The sequence below is a fragment of the Chanos chanos genome, chromosome 6 (genome assembly GCF_902362185.1).
Source record: "Chanos chanos chromosome 6, fChaCha1.1, whole genome shotgun sequence".
Taxonomy (NCBI): Eukaryota; Metazoa; Chordata; class Actinopteri; order Gonorynchiformes; family Chanidae; genus Chanos; species Chanos chanos.
Genome location: NC_044500.1, coordinates 13,255,442 through 13,269,707, shown reverse-complemented (window position 1 = coordinate 13,269,707; position 14,266 = coordinate 13,255,442). Strand labels below are relative to the sequence as shown.

The 14,266-nt window shown below is 41.4% G+C and overlaps 1 protein-coding gene across 1 annotated transcript; it reads left to right on the top strand.

The window, feature by feature from the left end:
- Positions 1–1,817: 1,817 nt before the first annotated feature.
- Positions 1,818–13,405, top strand: igsf10 (immunoglobulin superfamily, member 10). Its single transcript, XM_030778035.1, has 8 exons — positions 1,818–2,020; positions 2,197–2,326; positions 2,638–3,028; positions 3,312–4,631; positions 5,454–5,649; positions 7,444–7,592; positions 8,087–8,987; positions 11,491–13,405. The coding sequence occupies exons 1-8, from the start codon at positions 1,818–1,820 to the stop codon at positions 13,403–13,405; spliced, it is 5,205 nt and encodes a 1,734-aa protein (XP_030633895.1).
- Positions 13,406–14,266: the final 861 nt, after the last annotated feature.

Here is a 14,266-nt window from a genome sequence, read left to right as displayed (position 1 = left end):
TGCTGTCATTATTTTGTGTGACACCACAATGAGAAAATGTGTTTTAACGAGGCGAGGGCCAGTGAGGGGAAAGCACATGTTTTGGTAACACTGTGACACATCATAAGGTTTAAGCTGTAGGTGTCTTTTATTCACTGAGTCATTTTGTTCCTGGTTGGTTACTTTCACAGATACAAGCAGTGGAAAACCATTTAAACACCTTAGTGATTATGCAGTGGCAAAAATTCAAAATGTTTCTTTCTATAATATTTCCTTCATAAACAATGACAACAACAACAACAACAATCATCACCATCATCATCATCATCATCATCATCATCATCATCAACTTCAGCATCATCGTTCACATGATAAATGGGTACAGGTTACACTTTTGTTGTTTGTATTGTAAACAAGCACAACCTATTAGAGTTTGAAACCCCCTGTGTACTACTGAAAAGAAAAGAAAAAAAAGAAAAATCTCAGGCAACTAATACTATGGAATAACATGACGTACCAACAGACTATCCGCACAGGCAAACACATGGGCACAATTTAGCAGGATGAATGAGAAACCGCAATAAGGAAAATAAAGAGAATGAATTCCAGTTAGAAAAGAGCTGCATTCAAGGTCCATGAAAAACAATGCCATTCAGTACACCCTCTAACGAAATAAACAAAACCAATAATGAGCATGGGAAAATAATATTGCGATGATTTCGAGTTATATTTTTGAATAGGCTATTTGAAGAATCTACATCACATTCCTAAACTGATATAGAAACCCGCCCATGCAGAAAATTCATGAAATTGTTTTTGTTGTTGTTTTTTCCCAAAACTATAATTGCAGCGTGTAAAATATCGCTGTCTCTGATTGTGGCCTTTGAGTGACTGCTGAAACATTAAATATTACGTGTTCCTCTGTCATCAGATCCTCAAAATATCCAGCAAAGTAGCGTAACTCAACAACATCGCAGGAAAGGCTGAACTGCAGGAATGTCTTGGTGGGAAGGACCCATCCAGTAGCCTCAGATCACAGGAGCTACTACACATCCTCCGACTGTTGCGGGCATCTGCGAGAGGAACTTGACTGAGTTTCAGCTGGTTTCGATGTAGGCGGATTCATCTGGAAGTTTAAGGGGAAAAGTTGTGGGGAAAAGAGAAAAAAACTGGACAAACTAGATCGATGTTTTTTCTTTAGACTGTCTGGCATTGTATAAAGAGTGTAGCGCCGAGCAGGTGAGTAGCATGTTGTAATGTTTATTGTATATTTGATCACTCCTCGGAATCCATTAATAAATTGTCACAGGGTTTTGCGTGAGAATTTGACAGCCTGAAAATCATATTTAGTTATGTTACCTAGTTATGTTATGTTCAGTTGGGTTTGGTTTGTGTTCTTTGCGTTGATAAATTAAACAAATAGAACACAATTGGTATCCAGCTTGTTCCAGGTGATAATTAACTTGTGCGCGCTTCTGAGCTAAGCGCATGACTTAAAACCAGCATGAGCGCACAGTACAACTGTGAGGAGGTGAGAAAAGATTGGAGAAAACTTTTTTCTCCACAGAATGCTTCGCAATGGGTTTTTTTTCTTGAAATACCTTAATTGCTGTTTACTAAATACGCTTAGATCGGCCATCTGATTTCCATAAGGACAATACTTTTTATTTTATTTAGGCCCATTCGTTTGTTTGTTTCTGCTCAAATATCCGGACAGCCAGGACTAAATTTTGACATAAAACAATGTGTATGCTGTTCTCCTGAACAGCTGCAGCGTTGATCAATGGCAACGTGAACTTTCAAACACTGATGAATGTGACAGACCCTCAGTCTCCAGAATGAGCGCTCAAAGCTATGAAGCATCCTACCTGCGGTGGAAATTTCTAGCGCTTCTGTTTATTTTGGGGGAGGCAATATGGAAGAGCAGCGCTTGCCCCAAGTCGTGTGCTTGCTACGTTCCAACTGAGGTACACTGCACTTTTAGATATTTGACCGCAATACCAACCGAGATACAGCCAACTGTGGAAAGAATTAACTTAGGGTGAGTATCTCTCTCTCTCTCTCTCTCTCTCTCTCCTTCACACCCCTCCTAGACACACTTACACTAAATTTGAAAGTTGATATCAGTTATGTCTTTATTGTTAGAACTGTCCTTTTACTATGGGGTTTTGAACTACATTTTAAAAAGTTTACTTACACTGAATTGCTATATTTTAGGTACAACAGTTTGACGGTACTTAGAGAGCATGACTTCTCAGGGTTGGAACATTTGGAATTGCTCATGCTGCATAGCAATACCATCCAAAATATTGAAGACAGGGCTTTTCATGATCTCAAGTCCTTGCAGGTAGGCTCCAACATTGCAAAGATATTCTTTGTTTGTGACTAATTTTTGCTGCAGATAATGCTTCCATTCCTGCACCTACAGCAGTTTAGTTTCAGTTTGATATATGACAAGGACATTTAGATGCCAGACTGAGTGTCTCCTTGAAAATTTGTTCATCCCTTGTGATAACTGTGTAATCAGCAATAGAGCTGGTGTAAGTTTGCATTGTCCTTGAAAAAAAATGAGACTTCTAAGTCTCAAAGTTTCAGAACAGAGGTTCCACATTCCTGATTTCTTAAGCTATGACCGTTCATGTGACTTTATCCATCTAGGTCTTAAAGATGAGTTACAACAGAGTGAAAGAGCTCAAGAAGGAGACGTTTCGTGGCCTAAACAATCTTTTGCGCCTCCATATGGACCACAATCGCATTGAATTCATCAATCCAGAGACTTTTTATGGCCTGACTTCCCTACAGCTGGTCCATTTAGAAGGCAACTTGCTGCAGCAGCTTCATCCAGACACGTTCATAACTTTGAGACACAGCCAGATTTTCGAAATTTCCTCTGTCAAGACCATTTACTTGTCTGACAATGTTCTGACCAGCCTTCCCACCACTATCTTTGCGGGCTGCCATCAGCTAGAAAATGTCTACCTTCATGGAAATCCCTGGTCTTGTGACTGCCAGATGAACTGGTTTACAGAGTGGGCTGACAGGAATCCTGGTAAGTGGCAGTTATTTGACTGTTAAATATTTCATTCTCCACATATTGTATAAGAGGTGATAAAAATGTATGTCTTTTTTGCATTTTTTGCCTTTTTCTCTCAAATTGGCATATGCAGTCCCTTTTACTCATATTTATCCGCACCACTGCTTTACCCTCATACCATTTAGAAGGGGGTGGACAAGTGGATGTGTGAAAAAATGGGATTTACAGTCAAGCTGTCTCGACACACAAAGTTTTTTTTTTATTTTTCCTAACATAAAGCTTTTTACATTTCTTGCAGGTGTGTTGAAATGCAAAAGAGACAGGAATTATGCCAGAGGACAACTCTGCCCCATCTGTGAAACTCCAAAAACCTCTCGAGGCAGAAATATAGCCCACTTATCCCATGATCACTTCACATGCACCAAACCATGGATACACATGAAACAAAAAAATATTACCTTGGATGAAGGTGACTTTACCCCAGTTTTTCCCAAGGACTTCATTGCACCCATTGGCATGCTGGAGATGAATGTGACAGATCAGTTCCACAATGATGCCAGTGTATCCTGTGTCATACAGAGACCCTCTGGGATGGAAAATCTGACTGTGAGTCAGAGTAGCAACAATGAGGATGTAATGACACTGAGTGCAGTGGTCACCACATCACTAGTTTGCAATATTGACTATGAGCACATCCGACAGCTCTGGAGCATCCTTGCAACATATAGTGATTCTCCAATGAAACTGGAGCGAGGATTATTACTCACCAGGTCACCAGAAATGATTTTCCAGTACAGACAACAAAGGCCAGATGAGAATGACGTCTTCACAGACATTGTGGCAGAGATCAAGGCCAGCCCTGGATGGCTAATGCAAGGAGAGATTACATTACAGCTGGACAGGACAACAACCACCTACTCAACCCTACACATCAAATACAGATCTCTCATTCAGCTAAATGTTGAAAGTAAGAGAGAGAGAAAGGACAGATATAGCTGGGCCATGATCAAAAAAGACAACCAAACTAAAACTGAGCACACTGTCCTAATTGGTGGATTGGCTGAACTGGATTGTCAGACTTTTGGAGATCCCAAACCCATGGTTGAGTGGATTTTACCTGATGGCAGCAAGATCCGTGCACCATACTACAGTGAGGACCGGAGAATTGTTATCTCAGACAATGGAAAGCTTACGCTCAGGGCAGCTGACAGCTCAGATGCTGGACTTTACCGGTGCATTGCCACTAATTATTTGGATGGAGATGTCCTTACCTTCAGGGTTACTGTGTTGTCTCCAGATGTGGAGGAGGAGGATGTGAATGGAGTGCAACTCTCGCTTTCACAAGGACAGAATTTAGTTCTTAATTGTGAATCCACAGGTAGTCCGGAGGCTTCAGTTCAATGGATATTACCTGATAACACAGTATTAGACAAATCTTATGGGAACAGGAAACTCTACAAAAATGGTACATTAGGAATACATGGACTCACAGAGAGGGACAGAGGCTTTTATAGATGTTTGGCTGCTAATTACCTCGGGGCAGATTTGCTTGCTTCCCAAATAACCATAACCAATGAAGGGAAAAGAGGAATAATGTTTACAGATACTGAGGCTTCAGGTGATGAGCTTGATCCCAGCACAGAAGATATCCATCCGGCTTATATGGAGCTTCCTGAGTCATCTCATAGAATTAGCCAAGAATCAAGGACCATTACCTCAGACAGACCATATCCAAGGTTCAGACCTTCACATGGCAGGGGCTCTGGTGGCGGAAGAGGGGGTAGCAGACGCTTTTGGGGGACCAGAAGGTTCTTTGATAAAACATCTAGAAAAGTAGACCCCCAACAATTTGCTCAATTTGTTAAAAAAGCTCAAAGTGGTAAAACAGTAACAAATCAGGATGGTAGAGAAAATTCAAAGGAACCATCAAAATCAAATGTAGGGCTTTCTGGTGATGGGGATGATGGCTCAGGAGAAGGTATAACTGAAGATGAGCTCGTAACCATTCCAAGCAGTTTCATTTCAATCACGGAAAATGCAGAGAACAATCTGGTTGGCCTCATGAAAACCACAGAGCATCCAGAGGTCAATCGTAATACTGTCATGACAACACAAGCAGACTTTGAAGACAGCCTAAGTGGTGTATCATCAACAACAGGAAGCCCAGTTGGCACTGTGAGCAATTCAGAAAGAATAAATACAATGACCACTGAATCATACACTTATTCAGATGCTACGCCAATAGAGTCCAGTGTCACTGTTAGTGATCATCAAGCTCAAAAAGATGAGACAACGATGCTTGATCATACTGTTAGCCCCAATGACAGCAAATCGTACACTAATAATAGAAGTAAGGGTCACCGGCAACCGGTCACTCTGAAGCTTACAGTGACTGAGACCACAGATGAGACGCAGCTTTTGTTCTCTGGTAACACACCAGAGGCAGTAACTGGTGTTATGCCACTGCTCAGTGACAAGAACCCAAATGTGACACCCATGATGGATGGACCATCTCCAAGGGCGGAGCCCGTCGTCCACACGTCCATAGACCCTGAGAGCCAGACCACTTTTACTGCAGTCACCACCACACAACGAGAACAAGATGAAATTACATTTCACACCACTCAGAAGATCAAGTCACCACGTCTCCCTCCTGGATCTACCATTATCTCCCGCCAACAGATACACATCATCCCTCCAAACAAAAAGCGACAAGGAAGGAGGCGCAACTTTCCCAACAGACGCAGAGTAATCCGTCCTAATAGAATTACGGATATTCAGTCTTTCCTCGATAAATTCAAGAGACCTACAGTAAAGCATGAAGGCAATGTAACTGTACCATATACAGTTGAGCTAACTACTGATTGTGATGATGATAAAGAGGGCAACGCAATGTCTAAGGTACACTCTCAGAAACCAGAGGAGCAGATGACAGTCAAGCCTACAACAAAACCATATGTGCAAAGCTCTTCCTTGAGAAGGACAGACAAACCCCTAACAACAACATTACATACGCCATTTATTACATCTGCACAAGTATATTCCATGACAAGATCATTGACATCAACCACTCAGCCACTGTCTGAGACAGAGGCGACAGATGAATATATAAGCTCTGCAAATGGCCAAGAATCAACTCAGTATCTCACAACAGATGCAACAACCACCATTACAACTACAACCAAAACATCTAAAGTTATACGGGGAAAAATTCCTTGGCACAGACTTTTTGGAGGTAAAGGAGGTCAGAGGGAAGCTCTCAATAGGCTACGAAAACCAGCTAAGCCTCCCACTACAATGAAGAGTACAACAACAGTTGAAACCATAACTACCACAGCACCAGCAACAACAACAACTGTAGAGACCTTGGTCACCCCCATAACCGCTTATCCTCGTGTGCTACAGAGATCTCAAGGCACTTCTGAGATATCTTCTGATGATTCTTCAGGTGATTCCTCAGCTTCAGAACCATATTCTGTTTCTAGAATTAATACCCCAACAACTTCAGCCAATCCATCGAACAATTTGCACAAAAATGCCATGACACAGACCCCTATAACTACTCCATCTTATGGGTCAACAACCAAGTCACCCACAGTTATAAACACTTTACCAATCCCACCAACCACCAGACCTGCTTCTAAGGAAGATACTGTTGAGTATAGTTCCTCTGGGTCTAAATCAGATGGGTCTAGTGGTTGGTTTCCAAGAAGAACTTGGGATAGAAGAAGGCAAGGTTATAACAGGAGAGGCTTCAGAAGAAGACGGCCCATTAAGAAAACAACAACTCAAGCTGCGACCACCACAACTGAGGTAACTAATGCTCCAGTCACTTCCGAAACCACCACAGCAGCTCCAAAAACTGCCTCACGGACACACAGTGAAGTGCTATCTAGGCCTCTTTACACAGTCTCGAGAGACGCTGACAGAACAACTCAATCCTCCTGGAGAGACCCAGCCAGAGCTCCAACCAGCAGTCACTCAACTGTTAATCCTACAGTTTACCCCACAACATACAGAACAACCACCACATCAAGACCATATACCACCTCACAAACCAGAATCCAAGGTAGAACAAATACTATAAGAGTGAACACAAACATAAGACTGCCTCCAGGTAGAGATGAGATTTATTCAACACAGAGACCCATGATTAGAAGGATACGGCCAACAGCATCTGGAGAAAGGAACAGAAACTATTTTGAGCGCCTTAAGCCAACTATCTCACCTCCAAGAAATGGGATTAGATCTGATGAGAAGACTAGCACAGGAAGGACCCTGATCTTTGATACAGTAGCTGTTCGTTCAACAGAAGAGAGTTACACCAACACCCCTGCCCCATATGGCCATGACACTGACAATTCTGTATCATATAGATATGATCACACTACAGGGTCTGAAACTACAACTTCCAGTATTTTTGGTGTCAGGTCATCTACTGAGAACACACAATTGAAGCCCAGGATTGTAGGGGGTAATGCAGCCAGTTTTACTGTTCTGTCAAGCTCAGATGCATTCCTGCCTTGTGAAGCTGCCGGTGAACCTGTACCCACCATCACCTGGAGGCGATTCTCCTCCAGTACAGGTACAAAGTAATTGAAACATACATTTGATGAACACCACACTTGAAAATATTTGGAGCTGTCCTTCAGGTTGTGCCATATTGTTTCAAATCACTGTTACGTATTGAAAAAACTTTGTTTACTATGTTGTTAATATTTTGTATACTGTTATCTTAGTGTGTTTATTACACTGAAATTTGTGACTACAGTGTCTGAAATGTGGTCATAAATTAGATAGCAGTGAACAGCAGCATACATGTACATGAAATAAACATCACATTGAATGTTTTGCATTACATAAGGGAATTTTCCATGAATATACTTTTAACAGCATACTCTACACAGTTATATTTCTGCAGTAAACTACATATGAATTGCCTTTTTAAAGTTTTTAGGTTTAAAGGTTCTATTTTTTATAAATTATTTCTAAAATTTCAGAGACAACGAGTTATGAAATAATTCTTGATATTTCTTACATTTCTGCTGGCTTGTCTTTCTTTTTTTCTTCAAGGAAGTACCTTTACTATCAAGGGCAAGATGGGCAAATTTGAGGTATTCAAGAATGGAACATTGTTCATCCAAAACGCAAATATCAAGGATCGTGGACAGTATCTATGCCTGGCTGAGAATGATTATGGCTCAGACAAGCTCCTAGTTACCCTTTCTGTGGTTGCCTACCCTTCACGTATTCTGGAACCAAAGGTTAGAGAGATCAAAGTTCATTCTGGAGATACAGTTGAAATGAAGTGCAAGGCAGAGGGCAGGCCTCTGCCTTTGGTCTCATGGATCCTCGCCAATCGTACTCAGGTGAGGGGTCAAAACACTGAACATGAGAGGGTAACTGTGACACCTCAGGGGACCCTGGTTATCCAACAGGTGTCAGTTTATGACCGAGGTCACTACAAGTGCATTGCTAGCAACCCTGCAGGAGCAGATACTGCCACTGTCCGTCTACAAGTCGTTGCAGCACCCCCTGGTATTCTGGAGGACAAGCGGCAGCAGGTGAAGGCACATGTCGGGCAGAATCTGTGGCTGCCTTGTACAGCTAATGGAGACCCCCAGCCTACAACACACTGGGTTTTAGTTGACGGGACTGTAGTGCGGCCCCTTCGCTACATTGACTCTAAGGTGTCAGCATTCTCCAATGGTACCCTTCTTCTGAAGGACCTGGATATCACAGACAGTGGAAAATATGAGTGTATTGCAACAAGTTCCACAGGGTCAGAGCGGCGAGTGGTCACCCTGACTGTAGAAAAGACTGAGACAGCTCCCCAGATCACAGCAACATCACAGCACATAACTGAACTCAGCTATGGAGATCGTCTGTACCTGAACTGCTCTGCCATTGGAGACCCTAAACCACGGATCATTTGGAGGCTTCCCTCCAAAGCACTTGTTGATCAGTGGCACAGGTAAATAGCAATAGCTCTTTATATGATTTTTTACAGTTCTGTCATCCCTGTAGTTCTGCCAAATATAAATTGTTCTAATATTGCTCTAGTTAGGGATATACCTGAATCTGAATACGTTATTCGGGAAAGCACAAATAATGCGATGGAAACAGATATTTCTTCTACTCGAAGTTGCTCATTATTATTCATGGAAAAAAAAAACATGATTGACATGTCTGTGTGTCCACCATTATGTTTCTTCATATTGATTCATATCATTGTGGTTGACCACAAGATAAAAATGTCCATTGTGTTTGCAGCATAGGGCTTTGATTTCACCAAAGAGTCATTTAATTTAATACACATTATTGAAAAGTAATTGCTGTGTTCTGTAGCCGCCCCCACCAAGTCAGGTCTGGGAGCTAGCGAGGCAAAAGCCTGGTGTGACAGCTGGATTACCCCCTCAACCTATACATCAAAATAAAGCTTAGAACCTGTAGTTTTTAGCTGTATGTGTTAATTTTCTCCATTTGAAAAAGCCCAGTAAAAAGTCATTTCATTTACTACACATGATTGAAAAGTGATTGCTATATTCTGCAGTCGCCCCCACCGAGTCAGCGCAAATTACTATTAAATAGTTGTGGTAATTCACATTTCCCTTATGAACTGCAGTAACGTTAACACATCAAGAATTGCAAATGCAGCACCGTTGGAATTTAACATTATTCCCTTCAACTGAAGGATATTTTTCTGTATATCTTTTACCTTAAATAGTTTCTATTTCCAATGCCAAACAGAATCTTTTGATTTAAAAAACATTTTTTTCAGTTTCTGACTGTTCAACACCCCCCAGTTAAAGGGGGGGGGGGTTCAGAGAGTTCATAAAACTTAGTTTAGCTAAAAATAAAAATTAAGAAAAAAGAGAGAGAGAGAGAGAGAGAGAGAGAGATGAAAAGTACGCTGTGAGGATGTGGAAATATTAAAGTTTGATGCTTTGAAGGCACAAAAATTGCATTGCCAATTAATATTAAGTTAGAAAAAACAACATTTGCCCAATTTAATGTGACATAAACCATGGTATAAACCACGCCCACTTCCAGTCTACTATCCAAATACAGATAAAGAGATGGATGATTTTGTTGGTTGACCAGATATAGATACAGATACAGATACAGACAATGACATCTCTGTACTCCTCTGTCTAGGGTTGACTTAATTAGCAAAATGAATTGTAATCAGCTTCCTGTTGTGCATCTTGTTACCACATAAAAAACTCATTTCAGAATAAAAACAGAAAAAGATTACAAAATCATCAATCAAAGACCACGTATTGAGTCATGCAGGGTCCAGTTTTGCATGTGAATCATTCATAGTTGCCTTTGATGGGCCAGAGTTTAGCTGTAACCTACGTCAAGGCTGCACTGAAATGTATACAGTGAACTCATGCACAAGCCTCCTCAGCAAGTCACCAAAACGATTATTCATTGACTGTGGTCCACAGTCAGAAAAAACATGAGTTGAGAATAGCTGCTGGCAATTTGTCAAAATATCTAAGGATACTTGAGGGTGGATACTTAAAGAGGACTGTTTAGATTTTTTTCTTTTATGGACAACTCAAAAGGAACAAAACAAAATTAGGATCCTGCATAAACCTTGAAATTCTGACAGTGCATTTAAAGTTCTTGTGGTTAAATATCTGGATGTTCTAGCGTTATTGTTCGTTCCATGCCATAATGAAAAACAGTGATCCTGTTGTATGCTGCATTGTGTTAAATGAAACAGAACAAAACCTCTCTTTTCACTGAAAAACAATTTGAACAGAGAGCTTGTTTTAAATGATCTAACTCACCACTCACTCTAAACTCACCACTCACTCTAAACGATCTAACTCACCACTCACTCTAAATATTTCAATTTAAAATGAACGTTTTTTCACCACCATATATTTTGTTTTTATTGAATTGGGCTTTTATGCCCGCTATGATCATTTTTCAGGTTACAGTTCTTTAAGGTTTTTTTACTCTAATCTTACTACACCTTAACGTCCATTGACTAATATTCCTAATAAATGAAAACTCACTATAGAATGAGCAGCCTCCAGCAGCCGATATGTTTTACATTTAATATGAGACATTCACCATGAAAGCTCATATAATTCAAAAACAAACAAAAAACCCCCACAAAAACTTGCCTCTATGAAAACCCATTATGAAATGCACAGATTGTACTTTCTGCTGACAATGCAGTTTCTGTGCATTAAAATCCATGATGGAAAAATATCCAATCAGGCAGAGACTTTAAACACCCACCATCTCTCCTGAAGTCTCCCCCTCCCTCCTTGAACAATACCCATATGACTGTGACATGCTTTTCATGCAGCTGTATATTGCATATACTTAGTTACTTAGTTACTTAAAAGGAAACCCAAACATTCTGAACTCAACCACTTAAGTCTTTTAGCAATTCAAGCTGATTCAAGATTCAAAATCAAGCCAGTTAACACATATCAATTATCTCATTTCAGAATGGGAAGCCGTATGCAGGTTCTCGAAAATGGCACTCTCATCATTGATTCAGTCAGTGAAAAAGATGCTGGGGACTACCTCTGTGTTGCACGCAACAAAGTTGGAGATGATCTGCAGCTACTGAAGGTCACAGTATCCATGAAGCCAGCTAAGATTGAACCTAAAGTCTATGGCAAGAAGCAAGTTCCCTATGGAAATGACCTGAAGGTGGACTGCAAGGCCTCTGGCGCTCCAGTCCCAGAGATATCTTGGGGGTTGCCAGATGGCACACTGTTAAACAGTGCCTTGCAGGCAGATAGTAGTGGAGGAAGCCGATCCAAACGATACATCCTGTTTGATAATGGTACACTCTATCTGAACAAAGTGGGCATGGCAGAGGAAGGTGACTATACCTGTTATGCTGAGAACACACTGGGTAAGGATGAAATGCATGTTCACATCACTGTGGTGACAGCAGCACCTCGCATCCGCCAACCGAGCCATACCTATGTCAAAGTAAAGCCAGGTGGGAACATCCGGTTTGACTGTGAGGCTGTTGGGGAGCCCAAGCCAAAGATCCTATGGATGCTCCCCTCAAATGATATGATTGCTGCCTCTAATGAACGTTACTTAATGCATGTAAATGGATCTCTCGACATCAGAGACATAAAGCTTGTTGATTCTGGAGAATATGTCTGCATGGCTCGCAATACAGCTGGTGAAGATAGCAAAGTGTACAAGTTGGACATAGATGGCAATCCACCTATCATAAATGGCTATTACCAAAATAGAACTGTGGTCAAAGATACAGCTGCCAAGTACTCCAGGAAACTGATTGACTGCAAGGCAGCAGGGGACCCTCCACCACAGATCACTTGGATTATGCCAGATAACATCTTTCTAACAGCGCCATATTATGGAAGCAGGATCAACGTCCATCACAATGGTACTCTGGAGATCCGTAACGTCAGACCAACAGATACAGCAGAATTTATATGTATGGCACGTAATGACGGAGGAGAGGCAGTCATGGTGGTACAATTGGAGGTTACCAGTATGCTCAGAAGGCCCATCTTCAAAAACCCTTTTAATGAACGGGTGGTAACCCATGTGGGTAAGACCACAGTTCTCAATTGTTCTGCTGATGGACAGCCCACTCCAGAGATCACTTGGCTCTTGCCCAACGGTACACACTTTGTTGGAGGTTCTGACAGGGACTCTAAATATCATCAAGGCAATGATGGTTCCTTTGTCATCTACAAACCCAGCAAGGAAGATGCAGGGAAGTACCGCTGTGCTGCTAAAAACAAGGTGGGCTACATTGAAAAATTGATTGTTCTGGAAGTTGGACAGAAGCCTTTCATTTTGACAAGACCAAGAGGCATTATCCGCAGTGTGGCTGGGGACCCTCTCTTCCTGCACTGCCTGGCTGATGGAATCCCCCGCCCAAACATCTTTTGGACCCTTCCAGGGGGTCACATCCTTTCACGCCCACAGTTCAGTGGCCGATATCAGGTGATGGACAATGGCACACTGGTCATCCGTGACACAACCCTCCATGACCGTGGTAACTACCATTGTCGGGCCAAGAGCGTTGCTGGGGAAGCAGTTCTCACCATACCTGTCATCATCATCGCCTACCCACCACGCATCACCAGTGGGCCCCCGCCAAGTATGAGGGCAGTGGCAAGTTCTCCTGTGCAGCTTAACTGTGTTGCTGTTGGGATCCCCAAACCAGATATCACTTGGGAGCTCCCTGATCGGTCCGTCCTTACTGCAGCTGGACAGGGCCGACCTGCTGGCAGTGAGCTGCTCCATCCACAGGGTACACTCATTATCCAGAATCCGACAAGGGCAGACTCTGGCACATATAAGTGCCTGGCAAAGAACGCCCTTGGCATGGACACCAAGGTCACATATTTAAGAGTCATGTGATTAGGTTGAAATCAGAGGTTGGAACTACCATAAAACAATTGACCAGTTGTGAGAGATAATACCTCCATTGATCTTATCCATGCAAGACGGTTTGATTTTTGTTTTCTGCCATTTTGAGACCCACATCTAGAAGAATATCTTATGTTTTCTTAAGAAATTCTCACATAAACTGGCCAAATGGCTGCCAGGGATCACCAGTGAATCCAACTGAAGGTTTCTTCTTTAGCAGGAGCCAAGAACAAGGTGTTTATATTTTCAGTGTAAAATTTCTGACATTTCTGACTTCTTGAGTTCCACACCAGATGCCTGTTGATTATTTCTTGGACAAGGCCTGAGTGAGCATAGATTTACAGTGGGGTTACAATATGAGGTTTTTCCCTACAGACTGTGTTGAAGATGGAGATCATATTGTAACCTATAAATAAAACATATAAACCTATGAATACTTTTTTTGGAGCTGGTGAAGAGCTAGCAACCCCCAAACAATAATAGCCTTTAATAGCTTTTCTTAGAGACAGAATCCAAAGAGGTAAACATGCATTTCCAAAAGTTTACATTAAAATATCTCCATAGACAATGTCTGTGCCTAAAGCTATTTGTGAATCTTTGTTACAGAGCACAGAGGAACACATTTTTATAACAGTTTTACACTGGATGATATAAAGTCATACTTCACATTTCAATTCTTAATGATTTTATTTTGCTTCATCCCCATCTTTGTATGATTAAGTGATTGTACCGTGGATGCAGTGTATGTTTCATTTTTAAAGTGACTAGTTTGGATGTAAAATTATCATTATTTTTTACATGATTGTCCCAATTTCAATATGTATTTTTTATATTTTATAGGTTTCACACAAA